The 13,537-nt window shown below is 47.9% G+C and overlaps 1 protein-coding gene; it reads right to left on the bottom strand.

Moving 5' to 3' along the window:
* Positions 1-9,847: 9,847 nt before the first annotated feature.
* On the bottom strand, positions 9,848-12,497 carry GSTUM_00007815001 (uncharacterized protein). XM_002839693.2 has 3 exons: positions 11,835-12,497; positions 11,404-11,777; positions 9,848-11,343 (listed from the first exon to the last, which is right to left on the bottom strand). Exons 2-3 carry the CDS (start codon positions 11,688-11,690, stop codon positions 10,215-10,217), a joined length of 1,416 nt encoding a protein of 471 aa, XP_002839739.1. The 5' UTR covers positions 11,691-11,777; positions 11,835-12,497; the 3' UTR covers positions 9,848-10,214.
* Positions 12,498-13,537: the final 1,040 nt, after the last annotated feature.

Below are 13,537 nucleotides of genomic sequence, written 5' to 3'. Positions count from 1 at the left end.
CTGTAGTTGGGGATGCGGAGAGCGTGATTGCATTCTATGCTAGTGGGAGGGGTGGCCTGGAGGGCTGTTTTGGGGTTGTAGGGTAGGAGGGGGAGTTGTACAGAGTTTCGCCGACTTTGGCCTTGGCTCCTGAGCGGCGTGCATTTGCAAAGCCTTGAACGAGCGTGTTATGAAATGCATGCAGATATCTTGTCATTGACAATCAGCAATTAATGTCTGTAATTTATTTCCCTTTTCTCATTACAGTACCTCTTCCTCCGACCCCTAGCCGAGGCACCTCATGTGGACTGGCCTCACTTTACTGTATTTACCCTTATCAGGAAGTGTTCCCAAGCCGTGAATCCCTATTATTCCTTACGACATTCCGGTCCATTTTCCGTATTTTCCATTTCCCTTCTTTCACCTTTGCGAATACGGAAGTTGCAACAAGATAACACCCCGAGATTATGGCCTGAGGGTATACAGTAAAATTATATTCCCGGCAGCCCCAGACTCCCAGGTCTCCAGGCTCAACTCTCCTTGCCGACAATAACCAATTTCCAGAGAGAAAATAATGAAATCACGCCCCTCAGCGGGGGTGGGGTGAGGGTACCAAAGTCAGGTGTTGGATCTCTCCGTCCTGACCCCTCCAGCACCACCCCCTCTGCGGACATGCAGTAGCGTAAGGACACGAGAGCCTTTTTGCCGGCGGTTTTTTGCATGGTTTGGGAGTCCTCGGTGATGATTTTCCTGGCTGGCGAGTTTGTTCTGCGTGTGTTTATGGGAGGGCAATGGAGTCGCGGTATGATAGACCATGCACAATTCGTCGATGGTATCAGAAATCTCTACCACAGTGGAGTGAGTTTGTGCGGATGGGATGGCTTAGGGAGTTGTGGGTATGATATGGCCACCATTGAACTCAAAACAACTATATCGGCGCAGGAGTTCCTGGCAATATTTGCCCGTCGTCCCCATTCGTGAGGGTGAATCCTTCAAGTACTTCTCTGCGACACGGTCTAACATAAACCTTTGTGAACCGAAGAGAACATGGAAAACACGCCATTATCGATATACCATAATAATTATGCACACTTATATTTTTCTTTTTTTAGGGTAACCTACGTCCCTTCCATGCTCACTTTGGTCCCCTAGGCTCATACTCGAGTATCAGGCATCGAATGGTGTCCTTTGGCGTTAGACTTGAGGGATTGGGCACAATCGGTCAGGGCGAATGTAGTAGCCTGCCTTGACACCGCACCCAATGAATAACTACGCTGTGATGCTTTAACTCAGGCGCTTATAGGTTTTCCAACCATTCATAATGTTTGATGCACTTATGCACGCCAAGCTAGCAGATTCCACCGCAGGCGCTTGCTTGTCGCAGTGCGGGATAGCATTTAAAGAGGTGTAGAATTTCCTACTGCTGGTACTGATGCGGCGGGCAACAGGCGGGATATTGCCGAAGCAAATCTGGGAGAGATTTGCCGGAACGTCCCAGGGTACGGCATCCATGCGGTTCCATAAAAAAAAACCCCCGCTTTTCTCCAGTCCTCAGGAATTCCTGTCGTCGACTGACTCCATCTTTCATCATCCATCAATGTACAACATCCTAAGCAGCAAAGATCAGGAAATTTCACAATCTTTCAGTAATAATAACTCTTCTAACACGACTGTTAACGTGTCCGGTAGTTTTACTGCTCCCAATGACCGATCTATTATCCTATCCTAGTTGTTCCCGCAAGATCCCAAGTTACGTCATCAGGATATCCGAGAACGGCGAGTCGAAAATCTAGGGAATGGCTCTTACAGACAGCGGAATTTAGGAGCTGGTGCGCGGGTACCCGTGTGGGGGAGGCGAATCTAATATCGCAGTTTTGTTTTGCTACGGAGGTCTGGGGTGGGCAACACTTACATCAGGTAACAAGGCTAAACCCTAATGAATGGAAGAGAAAAGGCAAGTTCTAATAGGCTGCGATGGTAGCTCATTAGCAATAGACAGATTGTGTGATCAAGCGAGAGGACAAAACGCCACCGTTGCATGCTTTTATTTGACTTCGCTGTCCAAAAGAAGTAGTCCTCCACGAGCATGCTGCGCGCCCTGTTGAAACAGCTAGTCGGCGGACTGGAGGAGATCCCCGAGGGGATATCACGGGCATACCAAGACCATTGGCGGCCAGGAACCAGGGCCGCCTCCGATATTGTCAAGATGTTGCGGACAACCACTTCCAAAAAGCACACAATCATTTGCAACGACACTCTGGATGAGTGTGACAGGGCATCGAGTCAATCTTCTTAATTCGCTAAATCAAGTTCTCCAAAACTCTCCAGGCACTCGAATTTTGGCGGCTGGAAGACTGCATGTTGGACCTGAGATGGAAAAGCGTCTTGCGGGAAGAACGGCGAATATATCTACAAGTATCACTCCTAGAAACGGTGATATCATCAACTATCTTCACACCAAGCTGGACGAGGACACAACCCCAGATGCGATGGACGATAGTCTGAAGGCGGACATCCTGAAGAAAACCCCAGAAGATATTTCCGAAATGTACGTAGAAGAAGCAACACCAGGAAGCTACCCCAAACTATTCGCTGACCGGTATATATCTAGATTCCTGCTGGTCTCTCTAAATATCGATGCGATCCTGCAGGAAGCCACAATCCGTTGCAGGCGACAAAAACCCAGCAAAACTACCAACGGCTTAGGGTTAGGAGTTAAGTAGATTAATTAGAGACAGGACCAGAGCCACAACAAGACCATGGACACAGGAATCAAATTAGGGGATGCTTACGGTGCAACGCTGGGTCGGATAAAAGGGCAGGGCGGGGAGAAATCACGGCTCGGCATGGCCGTTCCGATGGGGATCTCTCACTCGGAGCGACCCTTGAGGCCGATGGATTGTGTCATGCCCTTGCAGTCGAAATTGGGCCGCCCAATCTCGATGCTGATAATGTTCCTTCAATAGGGACATCGCTAGCCTGCTGCCAGGGAGGCTTCCGCAGTGCGGTTAATCCACTCCTGAGCTTTTTGGTATAGCACACTCGACAATGGCAGAGACTTTCTTAAGTTATCTGAATTCACAGCAGGTCAAGGCCCCCTCGACCAACACTCTCTCAATCTTCAAGACACACCCTTTCTCGAATACTCATCTCTATATGGGGGAGTCCATCCAAGAAAGGACCGTTTTGATCGCGCGAAATCGCTTGCGCTGAAGCTATTTGACGACTATAATAATCCCATATGCACTAAATCCTCTTAGAAATGCAAGGATTATATTGCTACTTTGTTAATTCCAATAAACTTTCCCGGTTCAGTGATTTACACTATGCATCCTTTCTTCTGGATCGTTGAGACTGTAACTTGTTTGGTCGAGGTTGAAGGATGTGAGATCAACAAGAGCGACTCCACAGGTGGTACACCTTTCGCATGGGCTGCTCTGAATGGGCACGAGGGAGTGGTGAAAACACTTCTGGAACGAGACTATGTCAACCCCGACAAACCAGATACGCTCCGCCGAACACCACTCTGGTGCACTGCCTCGAATGGGCTCGAGGGAGTGGTGAAAACGCTACTCGGACAGGGCGACGTCAATCCCGAAAAACCAGATTACGATGGCCGAATGCCACTCTGGCAGGCTGCTTCAAATGGGCAAGAAGGGAGTGGTGAAAATGCCACTCGGACAGGACGACGTCAGCCCCAACAAATTAGATAACGGCAGCCGAACACCACTCTGGCAGGCTGCCTGGGACGGGCGCGGGGGAGTGGTGATGATACTCGGACGGGGCGATGTCGACCCCGATAAACCAGATATGCACGGCCAAACAGCACTCTGGTCGGTTACCAAGCGTGGTCATGCAGGATTGATAGTTCTGCTACAACCCCAAGCATCTGCCATCCCCAGCACAACCTAAGGTTATAGACGCATCACCTCTCCTCTCCCCCCACCATCCCCGAACACCCGCAACTTATGTGCCATTTCCACAAAGGCCGTAACAACTCCATAAACACGTCTATAGTCACCACTGCCTCCCTCTTTTCATCTCCGACCAGCCTTCTTTACAGTTAAAACGCCACCCCGTGGTGCGATATGATAACTGCCGTCCCCCCTCCCTCTCAGGGTAGGCCCGCCATGGAAACTCGGCCTAAATGTTTTTCTCTTAGCCGAAGGAAATCGCACATCACGGAATGCTCACATTGCCACATACCTGCGCACACCTCTACACATTTTTTTGTTTTCCACTCTTGATTGGTCAATTTCTATTCAAGTCTGCGGTCTGTACCCCGGCGTTGACGCAAGGCTACTTCTACTGCAGTCAGGTAAACTTAAAATTTCCATCAAATTTACCTTTTTCTGTCGTTTCTAGCTGTAGGTTCTTTTTGTATATTTGCCATTCACTTACTCACTTTTCTTTCCTCCACAATTCCTTTTTTCCCCTTTCTCCCCGCTAAAGTGGATATGGCGGCTATTTATAAGTGGAGAAAAATATAAAATGCCAGTATTTTTGACACTTGTGAAAAGCGAGGCAAAAGCTAGCTATTAATTAAGGTATGATAGTGATTGGTTTCTACCATAGGTTAGGCATGGATTAATGAAGACCACGCTTATGTGCCACTGCCTTCCGGGTGTGAGCTTGAAGGTGAGGTTGCTATTCACACCTGTTAATCTTGCTCATCGAGGAAAATTTGTACATTAAGGGGTCTTTTAACCGCGAAACTAACCCCATCCTGCGAGCTCCTGCATCCCACCCAAACCTGCTGAAAGTGAAGCATCGTGATCTGCCTGGAACTATGCTGGGCAGTGGAAAACTAGTTGGAAGGAATGTCGGATTGGGGGTAACGAGTGGCGATCTATTGAAAGGAACGGTTGCTTATTAGAAGCAAGAGATACCTATGTGCAGACAGGGGAACCTTGAATTTTCCTTTTCTCATCTCTTTTTTTCAAGCACATTTTCTGGTTTTCCTATCCCAATTGGGCGCAATTGGTTGTCATAACTTATATCATAGCATACACCGTATGGCATAAATCTCCCCATAAGTTCACTTTGACTACACGTCATCATGAAAAGTCACTCACTTGTAATAAGGTTTGAGGGGGGGAATTCACACAGCGGAAGATAATATAGAATTGGATGTGGTGCGGTATCTTACCGTAAACACCGGACGCTATTAGCCATCTAGAGTGAAGGGAATATTTTAGACTACAATGGAGATGTAAAGGGCGGAAGGATGTATACATGGTGTACAGAGGGGGAAAGGGAAATCAACTCGGCCTCTTAAAAACAATTAATTCCGGGCATTGCTCATGAGAATATCATTGATCCAGCTCGGCTCCTCGTCCATACATTCTCGTGCACAGAACACTCCTCATATGCTACCTACTAGAGCTTCAAGTTCAAGTCGTTTGTCTAACTATCCTCTAGTCTATGTAGGTTGACCGTCTGAAATTCGACTGCGGTAGGGGGACTAAATTCGCTAACTGTGGCACAAACTCCTATGGCAAAATAAATCACTACCCATCATTACATTTTATAGTGCGATATACGGTTTTCTAATGTTGCACCTTGCGGGTGTGATTTAGGGTGTGGATCAATTGTTTGCGTTATAATCCGAACACTAATGCCCCGGACATGGAAACATATCCTTGTCTGGCTGGGGAGGTTATATAGGTTCCTGACCCCCGGCCGGAGCATCGGACTGAATGCCTCGGGGAAAAATAATAATTGCGGTGGGCAGAAGGAGACAAGGGGAAGATGGGATATCCTTTCTAGTTTGCTCGTGAGTGGATATTGCAAAGCACCCTGGGACTTTCGGCCCCCACCGACCTGACAAAAGCCAGTGGGTCACCCTGGTCAGACACTTGTGATCTGGTAAGTGCTGTGTGAAACGACGCTTAAATCAACACCATAAAAGCAGTCTCCGGACTCGGCAGGAGACAAGGACAAATAATATAGTCCCCCGGGCCCTCGGTGGTTGGAAGGGGGTATTCAAGATCCCTACAATCGCAAAGAAAAACCTTGTCCGCTGTGGCCATTGACGCCCTGCAGGGTCACATTTTATTCGCCCGTACAAGCTCCAAGAGGAACAACATCCGCGGATCAAATCGCGTGGGAATCCTGACACTGAACCCCCCAGCCGCTATGAGTGATTCCCTATGATTTCGACAGCTCAGGTTCCTGGAATACCTATTTCCTTTTTTGGCACCAGTCTTGCACTCGTTCATTTAGTAGTTCATTTCCGTTCTAATTATTTCGCCTTTTTTGTAAGACTTGACTTCTTAACTAACCATGTTGTACGCCCAAATTTCACTCCATCTTTATGAGTTGATTCCCTTCGTGCCCGTAGGGGCCACGTTGTGGGCATTTACGACACCGTAGTCCCCGAGCCAGTTCAAACTGCGCTTTGTCACTCCACTCTAACATAATTTGAATTACCCCGGGCATAGTAACTGAAATCTCTACTCAAACAAACCTAAACAAATATGGTCAATCGGCTGCACCTTTACCCCTTCCCACCATTAAAATTACCCCTAGCGATCTACATCAACGCTTATCCCTCCTCAAGCGCTCCTAAAAACAAGAAGCGCTCCAAGTAGCTCCTAGGTTTCATTGGCGGGGTGGGGTGGGGGGGGGCTGCACAGCTCCTCGCGGCTCCCCAGGGCAGTAACATCTCAAGACGGCCTTCTTTGGACGCAGACAGCAGGCCCTACAATTGGAGCAGGAGTGTGCGGGTGGGGTTGTCGAGCGGTACGGCCAGGGAAGACGAGAAACGGTGGAGGACAGTAGGGACAATGGCTCAATCTATCATATATGACTCCCGAGCCCATTGTTCTGACAGTACCTGCCCCGTTAGATGCAAGAAGCCCAGGGCCGGAAGGAATTATCGACTGCCCCTAATATGAGCGGACGTGACCATTGGATACCCCTCGATCCCTGGGGGCGCGGTCTGAAGATAAATGCGGGGTTTTTCATTGAAAAGTCTAGGTTAGACAGTGGTTTTCGGGCACTTTGAGGTTGAGCAAAAGATCATGTCACTATTAGCCGTAGGCACCTCCGCCATTCTATTCAAAATATGGCCGAAGTTAAGGGCAGAAAGAGTTCTATTTCCAATAACAATTACCAGATCTCCCAGACAACTGCCTCCCCCAAGCATACACTCTCCATCTCTGTCAAACCAAAGAGAAAAGCGAAACCGCTATATACATACTATGCAAGTGTACCTCTGAAACGGCCGTGATCGGTTGTCTCCAGACTCGGTCAAACCTTCTAGCACGCTTTCGGCGGAATCACGGGATATCACCAGGGCATCGCTGAAGAGAGACCCCTTTGACGTTTGTTCCATACACTTATGGCAGGGGAGGGATTAATTGTTAATCTAGAGCTTTTCCAGCGTTAGACCCAAACCGGCCTGAGACAATCCAGATACAAGATAAAACAGCTTGCATGGTTGCTAGTCTTATCTCTCCTTACAGTTAGGACTTAGCGCGTCCAAGGTGTCATAGAAAATCACTTGCGCCCAAGATGGAACTATTTCTGGTATCATAACATGCGATAGCTTGTGGCGGGGAAAGTCTTAACAGAAGTCTTTATGCCGTACTCACCCCGCGACGCACCGGGTAAAAAGAGAGAGTAACCGACAAATGAGAATGGGTATCATAGTTACTTATGATCGCCATTAGCGAACTTCCCCCCCCCCCTGCCACTATCATCAGGAAAAACCAGAGATTAACAAAGAACGAGAAAGGAAGGGGAGAAGAAAGACCCACAGGAACAACGTTACACAATCCACAAGCCCAAACCTTGAGCTCCCAGTTGAAAAAGAAAAGAAAAATTCGATAGGCATAATTGCACATCCCAAATTGACACGGCATCTATTATATAATAAAAGGAAGATTACCCTCCCCCCATTGACCAAACCCACCCCCGTTGGTTGAAGCACCCCAACCATCGCAACTCACCTGGCACGGTATGGGTAGTCAATGTGGAATGGTATTGTACCTCTATGATTTTCCCTTTCGACAGGGATGGGGTTAGTTGGTTAGAAGGTCAATATTCGATATAATGCCATAGCATATCTGCACGGCGAACCATCTACAGTCCTGGGAAGAACGGCCCAGCGGGGAGATTGGCAGCGGAGAATTTCGTGTAGTGCCACCCGAAAGTCAAGAGAGTAATCTGCCCCCGCCGGCACCAATTTGCACTTCGAGTGTGCGAAATTGGCGGGTAGGATCTTCTCCATTGGATAAGTTAGTCGTGATATCCTTCCCGCAAGTAACTGCAGGAACGCACGCCTAAATCCGGCACGAGACGGCGGGGATAACTGCTTCACCCAGAAGGTGGAAAAGCGCCCACAGCTGAACGAACAAAGGCGCCGCATTCTCAATGATAATCCCAGGACGTTCCGGCAAATTAGACCCACCACCCACCCAACAAAATCGCAAACAGAAGACCTCCTGGGAGAAAATGAGTGATTACTCATGACGGCGTAATACCTATTGTTCAAACACCTCCACCATCAACCCCCCTCCCCCGAACGAAACAAAAAAACCGTAAAGATCTCCCATACCATCAAATTTTAAGTTTTATCTCTCTCATACCATTCATCTCTCCCGTAAACTATTTAATATATAATTTAAGGTTATGTGTTAATCTTATTTTATTTTTCAAATTTGAGTCAGTTTAATATGTATGTATGTTGTATAGTTATCTCAAACTTTTGAAAACAACAAATTTCCTAATATTCAGAGCAAGCCAACTTTGAGGAAACAGCCAATGTAGTGACCATATAACAGAGATAGCTTGACTAGTAATTCTATCCATGTAAAATGTTAACAGATGGTCTGAATGTTGAGAAGTAAGAGAGATGATATTGTTATGAGAAGATTGAGAGATGACACATTTTTTAAAAAATACTGTAATTCTCCTTACTTCTTCAGATTAAGGGCTCCTATTCATATTTCCAATTTGTAAGAGAACATAATTATAGAGAAATACCTACTATATGAAGTTTTTTCCTGTCTTGTTTTAGGTATTGGGAAATATGCTTCAAAAATGTAATTATAAAAAATGTCTATCTGCCAAAATCATCTTTCAAATTTGGAAATAAAATAAAGCTTCCAGATAACATTCAGATTATGTGTTAAAATAGTAGTATGGGAGGGATGGGCGGTAGGGGGGAGATACAACTTAAAATTGTGTGGCATGGCACGTATCATACAGAAGGAAGAAAGAGAAAAACCCAACTCTAAATTAGATCATTCATAAATCACGAAAACCCCGCTCACAGAGCAGAGTATACAACAATTTATCCCTTACACACCCATCCCATCTTATCCCATCCCATCTTATCCCATTCCATCCCCGCACCCGCCTCCGCAGTGACCAAAACACCGATATGATACATCCCAGTCGTCATCCGGACATCACACACTTTTTGAAAGCCCTCGCCGGTGGTTTTTTGTTCTGTTCTATTCTGTTCTGTTCTGTGCTATGATGTGATGTGATGTGCGGTCTTGTCCCGTTCCTTCTTCCGGGGGCGCTGCCGGTATAATGCCCGGCCGGCAGGGCACGCCGGAGGGAATCGACTTGCGACATTTTTCTCTCCCCCCAGAATTGCGGGCGAGGGAGTTTTTTCTTCTATAGTGCTGGTAAGGCTTCTTGGGATAATGACGGGAATTGGAAAACAATTTGCCCCCGGGTAATGTGTGATGGTGATCTCACAGGAAGCTTTTTTTCTTTTATATTTTTTTTGCCGGGTGGGGATTATCTCTTGGCTTATTTTTGGCCTTTTCGTTTTCCCCTTCTTCTACTTGTTCTACTGGGCCTTCCCGGTGGCTTCACTACTCGTATTAACAGGCAGGAGGGGAGAGAGCAGGAGGTGCAACACATGGCCAGATCCTCCGGATCGTTGCATTTGTCATTTCATTACACACCCTAGAGAGCACCGGTATGATACTAGTATACAAAAAGGGAAACTTCATTCAAGACTTGTCCCCTCGTTCCATGAGGCGCTTGTGAAAGAAGAAAAGCTCCTAGTGCGAGGTTGTGCACTAAATAATTAATTCTACAGACAGAAAAACAGGGGAGACCACGATGGCTACCAAACGCCGCAGCAGACAATGATAATCCGGCATAATAGCAAAAAAGTAACAAAGATGCCCACTTTTTCCAGTTCCGTTTCCAATTCCAATTGTAATCAGCATCTCTTTTCCTACCCATACAGACGGGCTCAGACTAGATTAGCTATCGAACTTGACAAATCCCCACCTCATCCCCTCCCAAAACTCCTCTTCGGAAATGGCGCTCCACTCCCCCTTGACATCGTCATCCCCATACAACCCCGTAGCACCATACGGTCCCTTGAGCGAGACATGCTCCACGGGTCCCCACCCCATCTCGCTAACCACCTTTGCACTTTTATAATTCCCGTGAACTAGGCGAGTCTTTGTGTCGAATAGAAACTTCCCCACGGAAATTTCTACGCCAAGATCCCTCTTCACGCCGAGAAGCTCCCGTGCGCCTTCAAGAAGCTTACTGAACTCCGCAATGTTCTCGTCGACCGTTGAGAAACGACATACGCCGCTTCCGGCGATGCGCAGACGGACCGTTTCGTGCCAGGCGACAGAGTGACGCGAGAACAGTTCCGGACACGCGGTTGGGAGAGTAATGGCCAGGTCTTCGAGTTTGGGGCAGGAAGATAAAAGTGTGCAAATGTGGATTTGCGGGTGGGATTCGACGGAGGAAGGGTGAGTGAAGCCCGAGTCAGACAGGGGTTTGTATTCCAGGAGCTTTAGGGATGTGCGCGACGCTGAGACCAACGCTGCAAGGCCCTTGATAGTGATTGAGGTAGAGCTAGTAATGTGGATTTCCTGTAGGGACGTCGCGGTACGGGAAATAGTGATTAGGTCGTCGTCGGTAATGGGCAAAAGGTTCGAGTCCCCGAATATCTTTAACCTTGTGATCCGTGAGAAGTCCAGCGACAAAAGGATGTTATTATCTGTGCGGTTAACCTCAGCAGAAACAAGCGAGTCCTCCAGATCCACCGCCAAGAACTCGATACTCGTCAATTGAGGAAACGACATCAAGTTCTTCCAGTCCTCCTCCGTCCCGTAACGCAAGGAAGTCCATGGAATCGCGGCTGTGTGTAGGCCGGTACAATTTCCGAGTATATCGAATATGTATCTACTCGTGTCGAAATGATAGATCCCATTGAACCAGACTCTGCGGACGTGCTGCGCGATGTGCGGGTAGTCGCGGAGGAGGGATATGGTGGACTTGACGGAAGAGTACGGGTGTTGATAGACTACCGGGAATACACCGGCGGCGGCAGAACTTCGGGTTTGCTCTTCGGTACTTTTGTATAGCCAGCTATTACGATGATTAGTGAGTTATTTGTGGTTGACGGCAGGTTAAGATCGGGTATCATACCGTTCACCACCCCTCCACTTCCGGACGTATATCTCCCTCATGGCATATCCCAACGCCCACTCGTGCCATCTTGAATTCACAAGGCGGAAGCTGTTGACCAGGTGCCAACGCAGCACATCTGGGGTTGTTCGTCCACGGAGGTATATCTGTGTCTGCGTCCTCTGCAAAGTCCTCTGCGCCTGCGTAAGGCCATAAGTATAGCTGGGGGTGTCGGTGGAGTTTAACTGGGCTGCGATGGAGAGAATGTCCGAGAGTATCTCGAAGGGGAGATCTTCGATTGATGGCATTACGGCGTGGATATCTATCGATGCATGGGGTGTAGAAGAGCAGTATGAGAAAGTATGAATAGGTTGGTATGTGGAGAGATAATCGAGCTTAATCAAAGTAAGCAGTCCTCCTATGGGATGCTTGGGGGTTTTATAGCTAGCTACCACAAGCCACAAGTCCCTCCCTTTCCTCCCTACCAACTTTCCCCCTAGCACGGTGCATTGGACTTATGACCGACGAGTCGACGAATCTTTACTCCGTAAGTCACGATGCGTTCCTGCAAAAACGTAATTAGCACGCTATAGTGCCCACCACCCCAAACCATCCACAGTAACTTGCCGTGGAAGACAGGGCAAGGCAGAAAAAAAAAAGGCGAGCCAAGGGTAAGTTAAAGGGTCGGTAATGATGGCATGCATTTTTGTTGAGCTTGACTAAAGCGTTACCCCTAACGGCGGGCCTAGGCGAGAGTGAGAGCCGTCGTCCGGGGCAGACAGGGGGCCTGCTATCCGCCCTCCTGACTCGTCTTGTCCGCACTTTGGCAATCCCTTAAGGTACAGTGCAAGAAGCTAGGAGTTGTGTCGTAGGTTACGGTCTGGTTCTCGCCACGATGGGTCTGATGCGAGGTCGTCGAGTGGAGTTTAGACCCTGTCATGGTGGGCGAAAGGGGCCAATGGGTGATCTTTTCACCGGTTGTACTGTACCGGTACCGTGCTCGAGTACCGTACTCGTACAGTGCAGGTACCCTACCGCGCCTTGTCCGTCTTTCCACTCCAGCCTATGCTGGTCCGACTGGCTTTTCTCCCTTTCTTCCATAGATTAGATTCCGCTTCAGTTCTCCCTTCCATTCGCTTCCAACAGGGAACCAAAGGATGATGTTGAAAAAATCGTCAACCATGGTGAGAATGACATAATACCTCTCCATCCAACTTGGCATTTATAATTCTTCCGGAACTGGATGCCACCTTTGCCTTCGCTCATTTGCATGGGAGAGGTGAAGACGGGGAAAAAAGAAAACAGCCATTATGGTGGGTGCGTTCCGTTTGGACCATAAGTCACATAATCCCTGTCTAGGAGTGTGTGCTCCAGTTTGCTGCGGCATAACGCACGGCTTCCCCACAAAATCGAGGGAGAGAGAGAAAAGAGGGTTCGTGGAAAGGCTGAGTGTCAGGAACGATGGGCTCTCTTTTTGCTGCCTCGGAAGGAATGAGGAAGGGTGATGGCGTTCTAGCTTTCCCAAAGGTTGCGAAAAGGGCCAACAGCCCCCCATGTTTTTTTTTTTCTTTTTCTTTTTTTTTTGCGGGAGCTTGATCACACAACATCCACCAGGGCCCGTACCGAAATATTCGCCCCGAAGAATCAGATATACCGTGAATTCACGCGCTCAGTGGCTTGCCAAGTGTTAATTAGACAACGGAGAGCTCTGAGAAAAAAAGAAAGAAAAAAAAATTGGATTCACAACCTTTTGTCCAACGAGTTTTTCTGCAAACTCTAGGAAACTACAATACAAGTAACTTGGCCGGCGAGACAGGGGTGGGTACTCAGGGCTGGAAGGGATGAGTAATGGGTGGGAAGGGAAGAGTGAAAAGGAAAATGGAAAGGGAAAAGAACAAGGAAAAAAAAAACAACTCAGATGCGCCCTTGCCCACTTCGATTCTAAGGAAACAAGAATCTCGTGATTATTTATTTCACTTTCCACCTTTTCACTTCCCTGCTATGGGAGGGGGAAACCGTCTGAAGGAGTTTTTCCTCGAGTTCTCGAGTACAGCTTGCATACAATCCATGGCAATATCATGCCGACACTCTACTCGAGTGCGGTACTCGTAGAGCATTAAGCATTCCCGGTAAGATAAGTCACGGCAGAGCAGAG

Source organism: Tuber melanosporum (genome assembly GCF_000151645.1).
Source record: "Tuber melanosporum whole genome shotgun sequence assembly, scaffold_4, strain Mel28".
NCBI classification, from domain to species: domain Eukaryota; kingdom Fungi; phylum Ascomycota; class Pezizomycetes; order Pezizales; family Tuberaceae; genus Tuber; species Tuber melanosporum.
This window is presented reverse-complemented; position numbering and strand designations above follow the sequence as displayed.

Coding starts and splice junctions, on each gene's coding strand:
- GSTUM_00007815001 (XM_002839693.2), bottom strand. CDS start 11,690: ATGCCATCAATCGAAGATCTCCCCTTCGAGATACTCTCGGACATTCTC. Junction 11,344..11,403: donor AAGTGGAGGGGTGGTGAACG/GTATGATACCCG, acceptor TCATCGTAATAG/CTGGCTATACAAAAGTACCG.